This window comes from Eleginops maclovinus, chromosome 7 (genome assembly GCF_036324505.1).
Source record: "Eleginops maclovinus isolate JMC-PN-2008 ecotype Puerto Natales chromosome 7, JC_Emac_rtc_rv5, whole genome shotgun sequence".
NCBI lineage: Eukaryota > Metazoa > Chordata > Actinopteri > Perciformes > Eleginopidae > Eleginops > Eleginops maclovinus.
Genome location: NC_086355.1, coordinates 17,996,034 through 18,015,627, shown reverse-complemented (window position 1 = coordinate 18,015,627; position 19,594 = coordinate 17,996,034). Strand labels below are relative to the sequence as shown.

Sequence of the window (19,594 nt, the reverse complement as noted above, 5' to 3'; positions counted from 1 at the left end):
CTCTACCAAGACAAACTAAAAACTGAGACGACCACACATGTCCACTTGGTGAAAAACCAAACCAAGGAGTACAGAGACATGATAGCTAACTGTGATGATACCACCGTTATTGTGCATGTGGACTTCTCTGAGGCCTGGAAATGCAAATATGCCTCAGAAATACAAGCCTGTCACTATGCCCAAAACCTTCCACAGATCACACTTCATACAGGCATGTTCAACACCAAGCACGAAAAGGCAGGGTTTTGCACAGTTTCTCAGTCCAAGCGCCAGGATGCTGCAGCCATCTGGACACATACAGTATGCATCAAATCCTGACAGACATTCGTGCAAGATTTCCAAATCTTGAGACAGCACACTTTTGGTCAGATGGCCCAAGCAAACAATATAAAAACAGAAAGAACTTTTTCCTTGTCTGTGCTGTTCCTCCCCAGCTGGGATTCAAGAATGCAACATGGAATTTCTTTCCAACATCACATGGGAAGGGTGCCCCTGATGGCATTGGGGCAACAGTGAAGAGATGTGCTGACAGTATAGTTCTTAGAGGTCAGAACATCGTTAATGGCAAAGACTTCTACGAGAAGGTCTCCAACAGCCTAAGTGGCATCCATCTTCAACTTGTCACCAGGGATGATTTCCAGGCTTATGACATTCTCCTTACCCAACCATTGAAATCTATCCCTGGAACAAGGAAGATCCATCAAGTTGTGGCTGAGGGCAGTGTCATCCATTGTAGGCACACTTCCTGTTTTTGCAATGTACCACGCATCTGTCCTTGCTTCAGTCCAGTTACCCATGCTTGGGATTGCATCCCTCAAGTCACTGCTGCAAAGAGTCCTCTGGCGATATTGATGGAGTATGGAAAATGAACCCAGTGGAGTGCCTGAGGGCACAGCAACTGGGATAGGCCCCAGTGATATCCAGAGGGAAGATTGGCTTGTTGTGATGTACGACCAGTACTGGTGGCTTGCAAAAGCATTATCTATTGATGCAGAGCATCAGGATGTTGAAGTCGAATTTTTTCATCCTCATGGGCCAAATGTCCGTTTTCAACAAAAAAAGGGAAGCCCAGATATCTGCTTTGTTCCCTTACCGGATGTTCTGGGGAAGCTGAGTGCACCATCTTCACCGGCTCGCTTAAGCAGCACCAGGGAGATATATCAGATTTCTCCTGAGGTAATGGACTACATAGAGGGGGAACATGTGTCACGTCTGTGTTGAACTGAACTCTGGCCACGCCCCCTCTCGTCACTTTGACACTCAAACACCTCCCCGACCTCTGCAGCCACGTCAGTCCTCCCCACGACTACATCTCGTCATAGCTCACAGTTTGCCAGGATTACCAGATTGTTGGACTTTTAGTTTGTTCGCGCCTTACTGCGCTGTTTAGTCCTGTTTGCCTCGCTCTCGTAGTGAGGTTCCAAGTTCCTTCCTGCGCAACAGTGCATTTGAGTTTAGTCAGTAGTTCTTAGTTTAGCCCCCGTATCTTTTGTGCTTTCCTGTTTATAACATTTCTCCTGTGTTTTGAATCCCGAGTCCCATTTGTGAACATCTCCTGTGTTTTGAATTCTGAGTTGCCTGTTTTTGCTCGTGTTTCCTCTGTTAACCTTGTACTGCCAGTACTATTAAAACTCCCATCACAGTTATCTTTGTGTCGTCTGCCAATTTGTGACAACATGTTATTCATCTCTTACCTGATTAGTAAACTGTTCCTGAATACATTGTCCCTTTCTTAGCCGTTATTCAAGAAAATAATTCTAAATATCAAGTGTCTTCGAGTATTAGAGTTTTGTGAAAGTTCAGAAAGACATTTTGGATGAGATTTTTCCAGTTGGTGATGATGTTATCGTTCCTGCAATTTTAATTTGTCAACTCCATCAGTGCCCTGTCAACTCCGTTTGTGCGTTGTCAACTCCGTCAGATCACTTTTTTTTTTTACTATTTCTTTAAAAAGGGCATGTGTTTTATTCCTTGAAGGATATATGTTCAGAGACTAACACATGTCCAACGTTCATGTGTATTTCTTATGCTTAAAAATGTCACTGTTAAGTCTGGAGGTTAAAGACAAATGTATCTGATATGTACAATTTCAATTATAGTAATTAATCATTGACTTCTCTGGCTTTAAAACTGGTATTTCATTGATTTCAAAATATTTGTGCATAATTAGGGGAACTGGGAAACCTGATGAGTGAAAATCAGTGTGATAACATAATTTAAAAGAATTTATAAAAGTATTTTTATGTTTCTGACGGTGAGTGCTGATCCAGCAAAATTCCAATTTATATTAAAAATATGCAACTGGGAGGTTGAACCAAAGCATAATTGGATAGACAATAAATAATTGAACAAAACTGTATTCATATATATTGTATTTAGCAAATTATCAAAATATTCTTTTTGAAAATGAAAACCTGTTTTGTCCCTTGTCTCAAGAATCACTGCAACAATGTGAAGTGTACATTTACAAAATACACACTTAAGCTATCTGAGAGGGCCGAAAAATTATATAAAAAGGCATCAGCATCCACACAAATAAAGTTTGTAGCATATAGGGCACCCTACATTTTTTCCACTGGAAGGGGCACTTGTGCTTTCCATTATGTTTTCTGAAAGGTCAACCTTCAGGGCAGTGCATTACATTTTCTCTGCCTAAAATGAACATCCTAGTTGGCTATGCACTGGAAGGGTACTCTAGTGGGCTTTCCCTTGTGTTTTCTCCACTGGAAGGGTGCTCAAGAGGGCACTGCCTCCCATTTTATCCACTGAAAGGGCACCCTGGTTGGCCATGGATTATGATTTCATACTTAAAGGGGACCCCAATGGGCAATGCTTTGTGTGTTATCCACTTAAAGGGCATCCCAGTGGACCATGCATCATGTTTTCTCCATTGAAAGGTTACTCAAGAGCACACTGAATTATATTTTGTCCAATGCAAAGGGACACCTGGTACTTTTTCATGTTTCATGTTTTTAAATACTAAATAATATGCCTTTTTAGTCAAATGATACAATCACATCATTATTATAACCAAACCTACATTCTGATAACACCTACAGTACATGTTGGCAAACATACATTTTGTGATGTAGTAAGTGTGAGGACTTCTTGTGATATTTCTTTTGAACGTGAACGAGTTCTTTTGTATTTTTGATTGAGAAAAAGGAACAGCAAGTGTCTGTGTGTGTTTGTATGGGTTTGTGTGCGAAAAAGAGAGGGGGGGGTCACTCATCCCCAACAACCCGGTCTGTGTACGTGTCCTGCATATTAAAAAGAAATCACTATTGACAACTGAACCTCTCTCATACTGCGCATGTGTGAGGGAGAGACAGAGAGGGAGAGATAGTGGTCCGGGTAGGTGTGTGCATTGGATCTGTTGTTCATTTCATGCAGACTTTGATTATATTGTGTTTCTAACATCAACATTGAGGAAACTCCACAGAGATTGAATCACTTCCAAAGCAATGCAATTTTTGCCCTGCCACTAATCTGGTGCAGCTATAGTTGCTGCTAAGCACTCATCCTTTCTGTTCTTGCGTAACAAACTATGTGGGTGTTTTTGCTGCAAGCCACAGGATTAACAGTGTGGATGCAGAGACATTGGAGCAGCAAGAAAAGACGGGGAAGGAGGGGAAGGAGGGGAAGAGGGAAACAGGAGGACAAGAGTACTGGTGTTATTGAGCAGCAGCACTTATAAATAAAACTTGTGTAAGTAATTCCCATTTGGATATCATCCTAGTTTCCCATTTTAACAACAAAAAAACCAAAACATTCTATGCTTTGCATCACCACAAGACCTTAAAAAACTTCATGTGAACTCCCTTGTCGAACTCCCTCTTGCGTTTCCAACTGGTATTAGTATAGAATACATTGCATCTTTTTTCTGTGTCATTCAGGGCCAAGCAACTACCAAACAACACATAACACTGCATTTCCCCCCCACAATAATTGTTCTCCATCTTTTATTGCAGCTGCCGGAAATAGAAAATCCAGATATCTTCCGTTGATACTCTTTGGTAAATGGGCACCGCTCCCGATAGCTACCTAGATCCATGTAGTTACCGGGGACATCACTTCCTGTTATGGTTTTGCAATGGTTGACGCAGTTTCTTTGTTTCGTAAATCTAGCCTTAATATCCCTGGAAAATAGTAAACCAGAATTGCAAGCAACACTCAAGCAACCAAGCTAAAAGCCATTGGATTCGTTATTTTAAAAACATTACATTTTGCTATCAACATTTGCTGTATAATGATACGTTAAAGCATAAGGAAAACACGTCTATTGAACCTTTAAAGACTTTCAATACTGCTTGAGATGATCTGTAACTTTTCATATATAGTAATAACTTGTTTTCTTTAGGGTCAATCTTAAGGATCAGTTGGTGATGCATTTCAAAGGTGTAGCTTTTTGAAGGGAAACTTCAAGTGATGTGGAACCTCCGACATCTAAAAGCTGACAGTAGGTTGCTGCACAATGTTGCGCTCACAAGCTATGAGCTTTGTAGTCACACTCAGAAGAAATCAAGACAAAGTGGACATGACAAAAGGGTTAAAGATGCTCCTACGCAATTTAAATAATAAATGTTGCTCTTTTACAGCACACAAGTACTTCATTATGAGACAGGACTTGATTTAAAAATTAAATATAATGCTAATACAAATTGTGTAATATCTAAGCAAACATAAGCGTGAGTCACACATTCACGAGGGGGAGGGGGGGTGCAATGTTTTGCAGTCAGTGAGTCATTCATCATGTGGAGAGGGTGGTAATGAAGGAACAGTCAAATTAAACCAGAACACCTACGTGCTGCTGAAATAGACCTGTGAATAAGAGGGAGAGGAGACGAGTGGAGGGGAAAGGTGAGACAATCAAGGAGGTAGGCAACACATGGACCATACATTCAGTCCCATGTCTTTCAATCTTTTTGCAGAGACACTCAAAGAGACACTGATAGAGAACCATTATCTAAACTAAAAAACTAAATCAATCTTGTGTCTGTATTTTATCATACATACTTTTAATGAATGAAGAAATCAGTGGAGTTATACACATTGTTACCTAATCATTATTAGCAACAGTGCATGATTCATAGCATAATTTAGAAAACATTTTATTTGTAAAAAATGCTTTTTTTGTGTGGCTGTTGACAGTATTTTCTGAATAATGAGTGATACAAAGCGAACTCCAAAATCACCCATGTGTAAATATATTTAAAAAAAAGTTCAAAACAGATTTACCTGTATGTCTCGCTTTAATGGTGCCCATTATGCTTTTTGGGGGTTTCCCTTTCCTGTAGTGTTTTATACAGTTTTCTGTGAATGTAAATGATCTGCAAAGGTTTAAATCCCAAAGTTCCCTCCAGAGGAGGTTTAATTTCCCAACAAGATCCCCCTCTGCCTAAAATGCTTTGATTGGAGTCCTATGATAACTTCCGTAACATGGCGACATCAATATGAATCCCCTACAAAATATTTCTGACACATCTCTCAGCTGACCAATCACAACAGATCCATTCAGCTAAACAATCAGAGCAGAATGGGCTCTGGCTTCAGACAGAGGGTGAAAACAGGAGCAGCACTTTTTGAACATTGAAGCACGTAAACATGTCAGATTAAAGGCTCAAATCACACGTATAAACCTGGAAATCAGCACTTTAATCCTTTTGAAGGAAAGTGAAAGTTACCAAGTGTCACTATTCTTCCCAATGAAGTTGTTCAAACCATTAGCAAAAATCATTCAAGGTATGAAAGCCATAGCTGGTGCAAAATGATTTGAAAGTATCTCACAAGTGGAAAATATTAAAGCCGTAGGACAGGAACCAGGAAACAATTTGCTTTTGAAATGTTCAAATGTCAATTTGAAAAATGGACTGTGATTGTAGCACCTACATTTTTGTGCTGTTATATAAAATTAAATCGATGAATAATCATGCAGATTTGTGTGGTGTGAAGTGATTCACCGGCAAATTAAGAAGAGAAAAAATAACGATGATTGTGTAAGTTGGTGATAAATAAAGGAATTAGTGTACTGTATTTGTTTCAGATTGTATAACAATGTAAGTTGAAAAAGGTGTAATAAACGACAGGATATAATTATTTCAGAGATATATTACGCAAAAAAAGTATACCACTATTTAGTGAACTGAACTATAAAGGTCTTTAGACAAGTTCTCTCTACAGAGCTTGACTTCACCATGCTTTGTAAAAGTGAACAGCAGCTGCCTCACACTTCAACTCGACGCTGGAGTAATCTAGTTAAAGAGATTAGCAGCCGCAGGGTGGTTTATAGAGAGAAGACAGCAAAATAGACATAATCCCATTGGGTGCTCTTTCTGTTGGTGTAAAATTGAGAGTCAGAGAGAATCTCTTTTCAAGAAACAGTGAAGCAAACTTGTTGTTTACATACTGGAAACAATCTTAATTAAGTTATAAAACAATAAGAACACTTTCCTTGTGATGGTCTATCACAATAAATTGAAAAAGTAGTCAACCCATTACTGTCAGGATTGGGGGAAAGGACCCAGGCGCAGAAGCAATAGAGGAGGCAGGGGTTTTATTAATAAAAAAGCTGATAATAAAAATGTACAACGAAGGAAGTAACAAAAGAAAACACAGACTAACTGGTGGAAAAGGGAGGGCTGAAAAAGGGAGATGCAAGACACCACGGGGAAACAGCAAATAACGACGACGACACGACAAAGAACACAAAGACTAGACTAAATACAGAAGAGGGTAACCACAATACAAGAAACAGCTGGGAAGGGGGAGGAGAAACATAGGGGCAACAGGTGAGCATGATCAGACAATCAGACAGGAGGGAAACTAAAGACAGGAAGTAAATTAGACAAGACAGGAAGTGACAAAACAAGATACATTTCAAAATAAAACCGTAAACAATAAATACCAAAACTGAGATCCTTACAATTACTGAAAATCCTAGTAATTAAAATAAATGTGGTTTACCAACAATATATAGACAAGGTATTACAGGATAACAGGATACATCAGATGACTCAAAAGAGCAGTATTAGTGTAATAGCAAGACAAACTGTTGGTTTTTGTAATATTATTTTGAACACCTTGATATTTTTATGCAACAATCTGTGAAGCTAGAATGGGAAATGTTAGATAAATGTGGTGGAATAAAAAGTACAATTGGTCCCTCTGAAATTTCCTTTACATTTATAACCATATGGTGAAGTAGAGTGCAATGACTAAAGTACAGTATTTATGCAGATATACTTAGTTACTTTCCACCACTTCACTTGCAGTCCATACAGCCCCCCCCACCCCCGTCTGAAACACCTCAATTGGACTCCTTTTTTTTCTTCCGTGACATAATGACATCATTATGTAACACTTGCTGCTTCTATTAGCTACCGCTCCAACACATTACATGATAGGCTAAGGAGCGGAACGTCTATTTGCCGTTGACCAATCAAAACAGAGCCGGCCAGCTAACACAGAGGGTGAAAAGAGGTGCTGCAGCACAGGCAGTATGAGAAAAATAAAGCCCTTTTGGAACATTAACGCATGGAAACATGTCACAATAGAGGCAAAAAATACAAATATGAACCTAAAAATGAGCATTATTGGGCCCATTTAAACATTGTTCTAATACCTACTGGCTGTAACCACTCGACTATAAAGGCACTCACTTAATTTGTTACTGCTAGATAAAGCTGTCAACTGAAAATAGTGGAGTGAAAAATACAATTAGTCCCTCTATTACATTACATGTCACTTGTTAGATGCTTTTATCCAAAGTGACTTACATACTCAATACTGTGTACAATCCCCACAGGATTAATTTTGCGTGACGTGTCTTGCCCAGGGACACAACAACATGCTGAATGCAATGGGGATGGAACCAGTGCTCCCCTGATCCGAGGATCAGTGCAACCCACTGTGACACAGCCTCGTTCGAATTGCTCTCGATGTAAGTCTAGACTAAAGTAAAGTGTAATGACAGGTAAAGTACTTAAAACACAACACTGTTCTTACATGCATCACTTTATTAGATGTACTTAGTTCCTTTCCACCACTGTATCTCACTTGCAGTGCTGAAAAAAGCACCGTTAAACATGTCTTGGTTATACAATAGGTAGCAAACATTTAAAACCAAAGTTACACCTCTAGCTGTCAATTGAAGCCAGGGCCCAGATGCACTACCTTAGTTACATTCCTGAATTCAAAATGTTATCTAATAAAAACTAAAATACTAACAGAAAATTATACTTTACAGCAACAGCGAACAGTGATTAGTAGTGTCAAATACAGATTGTAGATGATGATGTGAGATTTAGTAAAATTGAATTGTATGTTAGCATAAAACAGACCATGTACTTATACTCAAGTACAAGGTTTCTAAAAATTGTATTTAGGTTCAGTTTCATTCCACCTCTGATTAAAACCCACAGAGTAAAACACTGAACAGAGGCATTATAAAACATTAAGCCTGTGCTGTTCTAAAACAATCTGTCCTAAAACACATTGAGACAGGAGAGCTTTGAAACAAACGTCTTCACTGTATTAGGTAACCGAAAATAAAATACAGCAAGCAGCCTACACACAGTGAGCGTGATGAACAGTGTGACTATGATCTGTATGCTAAAATGGAAGTAATGTTGCTAATGCAGAGGATAAACTCTTGCTCTTCTTTTTTTTATTACCAAGGCTGTGATGAAGAGGACACATCCAGTAGAGTGGGAAACAGCAGCAAGGCAGAGATAACTCAGAGAATACAGAGAACTGCAAAAAACAAACACTGTGTGCATGTCCTCGATTGATACCCACTGTCTCTATGTGTGTGTGAGTGTGTGTCTGTGTGTGTGTGTGTGTGTGTGTGTGTGTGTGTGTGTGTGTGTGTGTGTGTGTGTGTGTGTGTGTGTGTGTGTGTGTGTGTGTGTGTGTGTGTGTGTGTGCAGTGGTTGTGCCCACGCTCGGGTCGGGCCCACACAGCTCACTTTGTCCAGCTCTCATTCACTTACCTACCCGTTACTATAGAGACGCAGTGGAGAAGAATGCAGGAGGCAAGCTGGCAGACAGATATGCAGGAGACCTGTGCTGAATCTTAATAATAAAGACAAGCTTGCAACACTGCTGTTGGGTAATGTTACATAACACTGATGCAGGATTCTGTTAAGTAAAAGAAAAGAGGAACAAATGGCAAAAAAGCTATTTTGACTTTCAAGACGTCTTGTTTTCCACACAGTCGTGTTACTGTTTGACCTCACAGGTCATGTATTTTACATGAAACTTCAATCTGGATGTGGTGCAATACTAGTGCATAATAAGCACAGATTTAGAATTTTAAAGAGAAATTTGAATTATATTCGGCTCATGCCACTAAATTGATCATTCTGGTGATGAGTCATGTTTTACAACAGTATGATGTAAGTATGGGGGTTAGTCATCCTACTGGTACACAATGTGTGAAAATGTGAAACTACTGTGCCATGTCTACATACTTTAATGTTCATAAGCGACTTATATTTTTCATCCTGCCTTTGCTGCAGCATCTCTTTTCACCCTTTGTCTGAAACCAGAGCTCAGCCTGCTCTTATTGGCTAGCTAGCTGGCTCTTTGGTGTTTAGTCAATTGCTTATAGAAGTTATGCCGTTAGCTTTTCATGTACATTGTATAGGAACGGTAGCCAATAGAAGCGCAGGGGTTACATAGTGATGTCACTGTGGGAGTGTGTGGGAGAGACTCCCTCTTGTGTGAACTTTGGGATTTTAGCCTTTGCAGACCATTTACATACACACAAATATATGAGACACTACAGGAAAGGGGAAACCCCCAATAGCATTATAGAGCCCCTTTAACGTTTAACAATGTGCAGTCAAAAGGAACATTAAAACTGAATTCAATCTTCATGCTAGGGTGATTTTAAATAGTTTGAATTTTTAAAGAAATGGTTTTGCTGTATTATTGCTATGCCATACTAAGATGGCAGTGAATGTCACCCCAGCAACAATCTGTTCTGTCTGCTGCCGTCTGGCAGACGGTACCGCAGCATCCGGACCAAGACCACCAGACTCAGAGACAGTTTTATACCACAGGCTATAAGACTGCTGAACTCCTGAGCTCTGTGATTGTCTACTCATATCTGTTTATAGTACACATATCTATATATTATACATATCTGCCATATACATCTGTTTATACGTAATATATGCATCTGTCCATACCTCCTCATTCAACAGTGTAAAGTATTTAAATACTTTCAATGTATTCCACATATGTATATATTTCACATCCTCAAATCTTTATTGTTGTTGTTGTAAATATTCTTCTCTCTTTTTGCACTATTTTATTTATCTTATTTGCACCATGTATGTTGAGTTGTTGGAGGAGCATGGGACATAAGATTTTCATTGCCAACATATACGTTGCTGTGCATATGACCAATAAAACCTTGAAATCTTGAAAGAATGAAAAGGAAACATGTCTGTCTCGTTTCCTCTCTCTTCCTCTTTGTGTTTCAATTCCCCCCTCTTTTGTCCCACTTTGTTACCACTCATTCTTCCTCCTACCTCTAAATCTATTTCACTCCTGTTCCCATTCTGTGGTGTTCTTCTTTCGTTTTCCCTCTGTAAATAGATACAGTATGTCCCTATATAAGACAGACACAGCCACAGAGAGGGGGAGAGAGAGAGTCAGAGACAGTTCTGAGACTGCAGCAGATTCTATCCAATCACATGAAGGAACCCTGCTGCCCACGTGGCTTATTCATAAAAAACTGGAGGAAACCCTTATCAATGCAGCGCCATTCTCTCATACAGCAAGTCCCGAATGGATCCGTGGCCTAAAATAATAAAGCTTAAGAAATGCCATAAAACAGTAATACATGTATTATAAATGCTAATAAAGTAAGAAGCATTGTACAATGATTTCAATGTTGCAAATTTCTAAATAATATTAATAGATTCAAAGTTTTATTGTCATAATTCAGCGTTTTTTCTGCCATTAAAATCCTAAATCACAAACTCCTCCAAAACACATACATACATACAACAACATACAATATATTTAACATAAAAAGGTGTGTTCATGTTCCAGAACTATAAAAAATATGTACAGATAAAATATAATTTGTTAAAACAGATAGTCAAATTAAATGCTGTATACTTTAGAGAAAGAGAGAAACTTGGGGATTTTAGCCTTTGCAGACCAATTACATGCACAAAACCTGTTTAACACACTAACGTGATGAGATAACCCCAAACAGCATAACAGGTTTGCTTTAAATGTGGTGATGTTGAATAAACAACTTGTGAAAAAGAGAGATTCATGCATGCAGGTTCATCCCAATTCATTTATTTATTACAATTCATCCTGCTCTTGTATGATTTCCATGCCCCCATTTCACTACAGTATGTGGCCCCGATTGCAATACCCTGGGTACACTGACAGGATACCAAAAATATCCTTTATATGTGTCAGATTTCTCCACTGTGTAATTGCAACATGTAGGCGGATGTCGTAGCTTTTCTTACACATATATATCTTCCATTTGCATAATTTAAAACCTCCAACAATGTTAGAAAACCCTTATCTTTTGACTTGTTGTTTCATGGCAACCAATGAAATGCCATAGCAACATTAGCATCATCCCAGTGAGCAAATTCGTCATGGACCTTATTGCATAATCACATCTCAAGAGGTCCATTGCCAAATCAACAGATTAATGGGTGTTGTGAGTGGATAAGAGGCTGTTTAAGTTAATTGCTACTTGAGTAAAGTGCATAATCTGTAGGAAAAATGTGCCATATATGCGCTTATGTAATGAAATGTGTAGTATTGAATCAACAAAAACAATGCCAGAGAAACAAGATCCTACAGAAGTTTGGATTTATTTCATCATGGTCACCATAAACAAGTACTGTATTGACCTTTGTATTAACATGTAGAGAGAGTGAATGCAACTGTGGCGTAACCACAGACAACACACACTTACTAAATATCACTTTCCAAAGCCGACACATAGGAAAAATGAACTGTACAAAAGATCTAATTCACAGATGATCGTCATAGATTTTAGAAACATTAACTGCAAACGCAATGGCAAACACTCCAGTACCCCGACAGGAAACACTGGTACATGACCATTATGTTATTACCACTGTGTAAAACATTGAAGATTTGTTCAGAGCTGTGCAAAAAATAGCAGCATTTATATTTCACTTTCCAAGCAATGAATTCACAACACAACATCACAATAGTTACTTAGCATAACACTGAATAATAACTTTCCATGTTGCCCTATAAACTAGGTTTCAGAGCTGGAGTCGAATCACATTTAGCTTATAGGAACTGCAATGTTGTGTGCAAACAATATCACTTAATAATAATGACACCTTAACATTCAATATTTACATGATTGAAAAAAAAAACCATAGTTCCTGAATTGATGCCCCTAGAAAATGAACAGAGCAGGGGGAAGAAAATTTGCAATTTTTTTGTTATGCTTGGACCACAAGATATATAGCCACCTATAAAAACGGCAAATTAAATAAAGATAAAATATTGGATATGTACATGTAAACCACATAGTTTCAGGCCAAGAGCATTTCATAGTTGGCACGTATAAGATTAAAGAAAAAAAAAATCTATTGAAAAACTGTACATTCCATCGAGTGTCCATCTGGCCTCTGCGTTGTATTGCAACGTGATGCACAACAGAGGGATTCGGTTGATCATCTTGCTGTATGGCCATCTATGGGCCCATTAAGTGTGTTTTTTTTCTATCACATTCAAAAGGGAAGATTCTCCCATTACTGATTGCCCATTTCTGATCCTCATATTCAACTTGAACCAATAGCTTACGTACAGGTGTATTCCAACAGTATCAGGAAAACAAGTTGTATCATCTCAAACTGATGTTTTCATGAATGCATTTGTGGTTTGAATCCCACAACAAGAGCAATCAGATATGAAGATACACAGCATGAGGCTTTTCACCTCTATTTCCCATAGCATCTTATTGAAAGAGGCAAGGATTGATTGACTTATCGATTAGTCCATTGACAAAAAGATAATCGGCAACCAATTTGTAATCCATTAATCGATAGTGTCCTTTTTTTTTTGCAAAAAAAGACTGTCAAATACGTAGATTTCTTGCAATTCTGAAATTGTTATCATAACGCTTCTGAAATCCTTAATATTGTGTGAAATACTGAGACCAATTTAACTGCTTAAAGCATGCAGATTTATCCTAACATATATCAATTTTTATTAATTATTCTACTGTATGGTTTCTGTTTTAATATATCTGGGTTTGGGCTGACAACAAGGAGATTTAAAGACATAGACTTTGGCTTTTGAGAACCTGGGATGGAGATCTTTCTCTATTTTCTGAAGTGTTGTAGACCATATGATTTACTAAGCAGTTTATTCTACAATAAAGGAAATAGTAAGTATTATCTACATAAGTAGCCTATTATGTCCCCTTGCAGAAACATGCTTCTGTTATCTGTTGCATGTCCATCAGCTTACAGAGAATCTAAAAAAAAGCACTATGCTGTGTACCTGCACTCACAAGGCTTAGGCTTATGTGCTGAAAGTGTTCTGATTCTTGTCCTCTTAAGCATTGGCTCTGTTGTGGCGAGCTAGGTGACTAAAATAGCATGGAGCTGAGGAGAAATGGCTTCACAGGTCAGCACCTAGGACAGCTCCGCCTCTCCACCTCTCACAAACACATCTATTCTGGTCCTGCCTGGAACCTGCACCAGCCGTCACTGCACCATCCGCGCACTGACTTAACCATCAAGTAGGCTAATCATGAATGAAAGAAGGATTTAAGTGTCACTTAGAATGTCAATCCCCGCGTCACTCAAAAGGGACAAGACAAAAAAGATGATGGTTTTACCATTGTGGCATGCATTAAATCTCCTACTCTGCAGCTTATCATTATATTCAGCCCAGACGTCAGAAGCCTTCCACGTTGGCCTTTTACATTCATCGTTATGTGCCAAACAATCATCTTTTTATTCTTTAAAAAAAAACGAAAAACACCAGTCTCTTGTTTCCATGTCAGCGATCCAGGTTTGCCTCGCTCATATCTCGTTGGTTTTTCAGGTCCTGGAAGACCTCGGTGAAAAAGTGCGGGTCTGAATTGAGCTGCAGCATTTTGGCACTGAGCCTGTCGATGATCCGCAGCGACGTCTCCCAGAACACATCCTTGTTGGACTCGATCATGAAGGGCTTGAGCGGATAGGAGATCTCGTTGCCCATGTAGGAGTAGGAGAGGTACAGGCAAGTCTGAAAGGTGCCCTGCAGCTCGGCCGCGGTGTCGATGCTGTCCTCTATTGTGTCCTCGCACAGCAGGTACACGAACACCACGTTGGCCGGCGTGATGAAGCCTTGATCCTGCCAGCCTTGCAGCAAGAGAGTCCGATCGATGTTGCGAAACCATAGGATCACGTCTGAGCTCTTTAGCTCCTTCAGTTTGAAACACCTGCGGCACATGAAGTCCCCCAAACAGCGCAACAGCTCCCCGGTGGAAGCCTGGATGATAATCCGCCTGGGGGACACCAGAGACAGGTTGCTGGGCTGCTTCTGCACCGTGGAAAGCTTTCCATTTTGGACCACGGTATCTTTATTTTGTGTGGGAACAGTGGGTACTGGTACCGGGATGGGCGCTTTGGGTTTCTTCTCGTCGGTTTTGTTGGTCTTCCTGATGTTTTCGCTGTTTAGCTGCGCCACTTGGTTTGCAGGGGCGGGCAGCGGGTTCGGGGTCACTTTCTTGGCACTCTTCTTGCCCGGATTGGACACCAGTTTCCTCCAGGACAGGGAGACGAACATCGAGTGGCGCTTGAGGCTCTTGTCGTTTTTCTGTCCATCCCCTGCCGCGAGCTCGGCGTCCATAATAGACGCCTTCTTCGTGGCAGGAGATATGGAGAGTACGGTGCCCATGTCTGCAACAGGAGAGGGAGCTGCGGTGGTGTGTATGCTGCTGCAGCTTCAACGCAGTCTTGTGCTGGGTGAGAGGCGGTGGAGGACAGTCACGACAACGATTGAAACTCCATTTACACGTCTAGTTGCTCCGGATGGTGGCTCCTGGGCGGCAGGTGGGGACGAAAGATGGAGGTGGTTATAAGAATATGCCAACAGATGCTCCGTCAACCCCGCACGCGCTGCGACACAATCCTGTGGCTGGTGCATAAACAGGGATTAGTCGCCCTGCGTTAAATCATGGGTTTACACGAACCAGCAAGTGCAGCCCCTGACTGACAATCGAGGCAGCCAATGAGAAGGCAGATCAATGACCCAATCACAAGGGGTGTTGCTTTTTTAGTACTAGGCTATCATCGATAGTTTATAGCCCGCAGGTAAACCGCACTATTCTGGTTGCATTAGCCGAGAGTGGAAAATGAGTGCTATCTATAAATCAGACTGTTTTCCTGTGACCTAATCTTATCAGCAGTCATGGTGATTAATTGGTATAGGACACCCTTAATGCTTTTCTTTGTTTGTTACATATCTGTGACATGGGAATCACACTGCCATGATGCCCTCTGTCAAGAAATGTTAAAATCACAGTCCTCCTGCTAACATTTCACGTGTTTTCACACTCAAAAGATCCTTGGAACATGCACTGCTGCAGAAAATGTGACACTATATGAGACCTTATAAAGTAAACAGGATTAATGCCACATTTACATTTATGTTGGCATAAAAGCCCATGATTAAACTGAATAGCTCTACAGCTTGTTTTTTCTAAAATAATTTGTACCTTTAAAGCTTTAATTGATATCCTCAACCTTACCATAAAATCACCCTATAAACAAACCTAGACAATGGCAAGGGTATTCATAGAGCATATTCAAACCACTTGCAAAGTGATGATATGAAGCACAGGAATTCTCTTTTGAAAAAACAGACATAATTAAGAGATAAGAATGTTAATAGAAGCACAGAAATGTTGATAAAACCATAAAAGGATTCCTTGTGTATACAGCATTGTTTTGTTGATTTAACACTTGTGTATGCACTAACATATATATCTAAATACTATGTGAGTGCAATCACAGTATTTATGGCCCAAATCATGATTTGAATTGATAGGCTAAAGAAAAGAAATTGGCTTTACACAAGTCTTCAAGATATCAATGTTGTTTCAAACAACAATGACTAAATAGTTTTAAAAACCACAACAGTCTATCCCTAACGTTCACACAGGATTGATTCCAGAAGAGGATATCAATCCGTACAAAGTGTTTGTGCCAGCTCTGAGAGAACTAAATTTAGAGCTTAAACTATGTGTAGTACAGAATGATGCCAAATGTCAATTATTTCGACTGTAATCTGTGATTTCATCGCTTCAAAAAAGAATATGACAAATGAAACGTCAGATCAGCGCTTTTAGGTCTAAAAATCCCTCTTTGCCATGCCTTTAAAAGAGTTTACTATTATTCTGCCTTATAAACTCATCAAAGCTATTTTGTCTATCATGAATTCACTTGCTTGTTTGCTGCTATGTATAGGCCACCTTTTAAATCCCACACCCAGTGACTGCGCTGCATGTATGTCCCTGGAACTTCCTTGGGTAATTCAATTATCCTCAGTCAACTGGATCTCCTCCACTAAGTTAAATGACGACTGTCTGAACATTCCAATCAGCTGAAAGTGAGAATTGACACTAATACCACTGCCAAATAGATGAATGTCTGTAAATACCTCCATTCTGATGTCATTCTTTTTACTTATCCCATATGGTAATTCATTGAATTGCAAAATGGAGGGAAGGAACTGTCCAAATATATATTTGATAAATAGATAAAAAACAGACCCAACATACACAAAGCACATAGTTCTAGTATGTAGGCTAGAAAAGTAAGGTCCATGGGTTTCGAAGTAAGTCAATAGAATAATTTACCTTGCCTTAATGAAATCAAAGCTCCAATAAATGTGCCAGTCCCATGTTTGCTGAAAGCTTTGAAAGATTTAATATCGGACTGGCCAACACAGGGTTTTCTTTTTTCCGAAAGTGCTGATCTTTACACCTGTGTAGTTATTTATTGGTAAACGTGCAATGTGTTTGACACACACAACCACATATAAGATAAAATAAGATAAGATAAGATGTACCTGATCCCAAATTGGGAAATGTTTTCAGTGCAGCAGTATAACAAGGCCTTGCACATACATAGAAATTGAAAGAGTAGAAATAAACAATTCTAACATTTAAATATCTATTATTAGAAATAAAACAGCTTTAGAGAGTAGAAAATATACAAGTTGGCTGTGAAGATAAACAATCTATAAACTATCTGACAAATAAAACACTATTGAAGGGCCACTTTTCAGTAAACACAATATAACGTAGGATGTTATTTACATGTGCAAGGAGTGGAATATAATGAAATATAAATGTACAGTGTAAAGTTAAAGTCCAGTTAACCAAAGAGAAGCTATGAAGCATTGAGATTGATTTGTTGCGCAGGATTATTGCAATAGGCAGGAATGTTTTCCTGTGTCTGTGACAGCGGAGCCTGTAAGGGCACAGAAAGGCATGCCTTTTGATAAATAAAATTTCCAAGAATGGCCATCAGCTGATGTGAATTTTTTTAATGCGGCACTGCACCTCCTAGGGTCCTCAAAAACACACGGCAAGCATGAAGAAGATTTGTCCATGAGTTGTCAAGATAATCAAAACTCAGATACACACACATATACACACTATATTTAAGAGGCTGGGCACATCTGTTGAGATTTATTTTGCTTAGTTTTTTTGTTTACAAGTAACACAAGATCACATCAAATAATTTGCATATTCATTTGCTTTCCCTCCACCCATGATTGTCATCATCGTTATCATCACACTCACCACAACAGAGTAATCTAATTATACCAGCACCATATTTGCCTATCACAATGTAGATCAAGCTTACTGACAGTCATCATCTCCAGTATTAGCAGGTAGGTATCAACCCAAACCACCAGGATTAGATTAAAGACTAAAGTAGGAAGTTGATTTAAACCAAACTTTAAAGAGTAATATCCCCAAACTGTAAATTGCTTCCTATTTTCCCGAATCTCGTTTGATCACGCCAATGTTTGATCCAACACAGCATGGAGCAGATGGTGAACAAAAGAAAGTCTTTCATCACAAATCAAACACGACCCAACAGGATGTTACAGGAAGGAATAATCTCAATGTATTAGACATCAAGCTTTTCTGGCTCAATCACATATCCCTATTATTTTACCATCATACGTTTGTGTGATGAGGGGGTGTGCGAACACTTTGTGTGTTCTTTAAATAAAAATAAAACGTTTTTTTAATGTGTTCCTTCACACTTATCCACACATTTTTATCATATAAAGTTTTGTTTTTCATTTATCCAGGTAGTTGCTGTTAGTAATTTAGTGTGGTATATCGTTTAAATACAAAACAAATGCTTCTCATGTACAAAGTATGTATTATTTATGTTCTTTTAGCCTCTGAGATGGTGGAACTTGCTGTAAACACAAAACTGACAAATTATTATCTTTAAAATATGTAGTGTAGATTTTTTTTGCCAAAAGAGTAATCTAATTTGAATATCTTTCAAAATGTCTGTGTTATTGGGCTCCACTGACTCTCTAGGAAATATGTGCCTATTCCTTATAAATGGTATAAATAGTTAAATCTTGAGGTGTTACTCAACTTATATAAAAAAAAGTACAATTATTTTTTACATTAATTCTTTATGAAAGTGGCCATGTCATTGAGTTATTTAAGACAAAAGGCGATATATGGTTATTTAACAGTTTGTTTAGCGACTTTACACAAGTTTGAAGTTCGGAGACGGATATTGTAATCAGATGAAGGCTAATGGGTACCAAGATTGAATTTTTTCCAGTGTGATCCGCCTGTGATGCTCTACACGGGCTGTCTATGTGTTTTGAAAGGGGACTTAATCCCAAATAGGACAGAAGTTTATAGTGACGGGAACCTCAGGGAGAGTGTTTAAGCTGATCAAGCTTATTTGTTACGTGTCTGATCTCAATAAGCAAAGTGTTCCACACTCTTACGCTCTGGCTGGAGTCCTGGACAGTTCCCCTTTTGTCACAAAACAGCTTTTAGGAACGACCAGCTGAGCTGAATCCTCTTATCACATGGAACATCCAGGCCCTTTAAGGGTCAAGAAATAATTAATATATGGTTGAGCAAGGCCATTTAATGCTATACAAATGAATTGATTGACTGGATTAATTTGTCAATAAATAAAAGTAATATTGATCTGGTGTACCAGGAGATGACAGCTTCAACAAAAGGACCTTGATCCAGACCTCTATCCAGTGTCTGAAGAATTGTGCTTTCCAAAATGTAGATTATCTGGTCAGAAATCTTGATTCATCTTGGTGAGGGCTTCAAAAGGCATTTCTCACATGATGAAAAAATCTTTGTGCTACCAATAATACAGATATGTCTGCATAAATGTATGTTAAATACATGTTGAATAAAAAGAAAGTAACCCCAGCATACTTTAAACCCATAATCCTCAAAAAGCTAAAGGTATTCAACTTATTTGTCTAAAACAGGGTCAGTTGCTAGTCATTCTGCTCATTCAGGAGAAATAAGATGTTCATGAAAATGCTGCTT

The 19,594-nt window shown here is 38.9% G+C and overlaps 1 protein-coding gene across 1 annotated transcript; it reads right to left on the bottom strand.

Annotated features, from left to right (window-relative positions):
- Window positions 1-11,138: 11,138 nt before the first annotated feature.
- cdk5r2b (cyclin dependent kinase 5, regulatory subunit 2b (p39)) lies at window positions 11,139-15,191 on the bottom strand. Its single transcript, XM_063887176.1, has one exon. The coding sequence runs from the start codon at window positions 14,917-14,919 to the stop codon at window positions 14,038-14,040; it is 882 nt and encodes a 293-aa protein (XP_063743246.1). The 5' UTR covers window positions 14,920-15,191; the 3' UTR covers window positions 11,139-14,037.
- Window positions 15,192-19,594: the final 4,403 nt, after the last annotated feature.

Bases quoted from the DNA above. Each gene is read 5' to 3' on its own strand.
- cdk5r2b (XM_063887176.1), bottom strand. From the start codon at position 14,919: ATGGGCACCGTACTCTCCATATCTCCTGCCACGAAGAAGGCGTCTATT.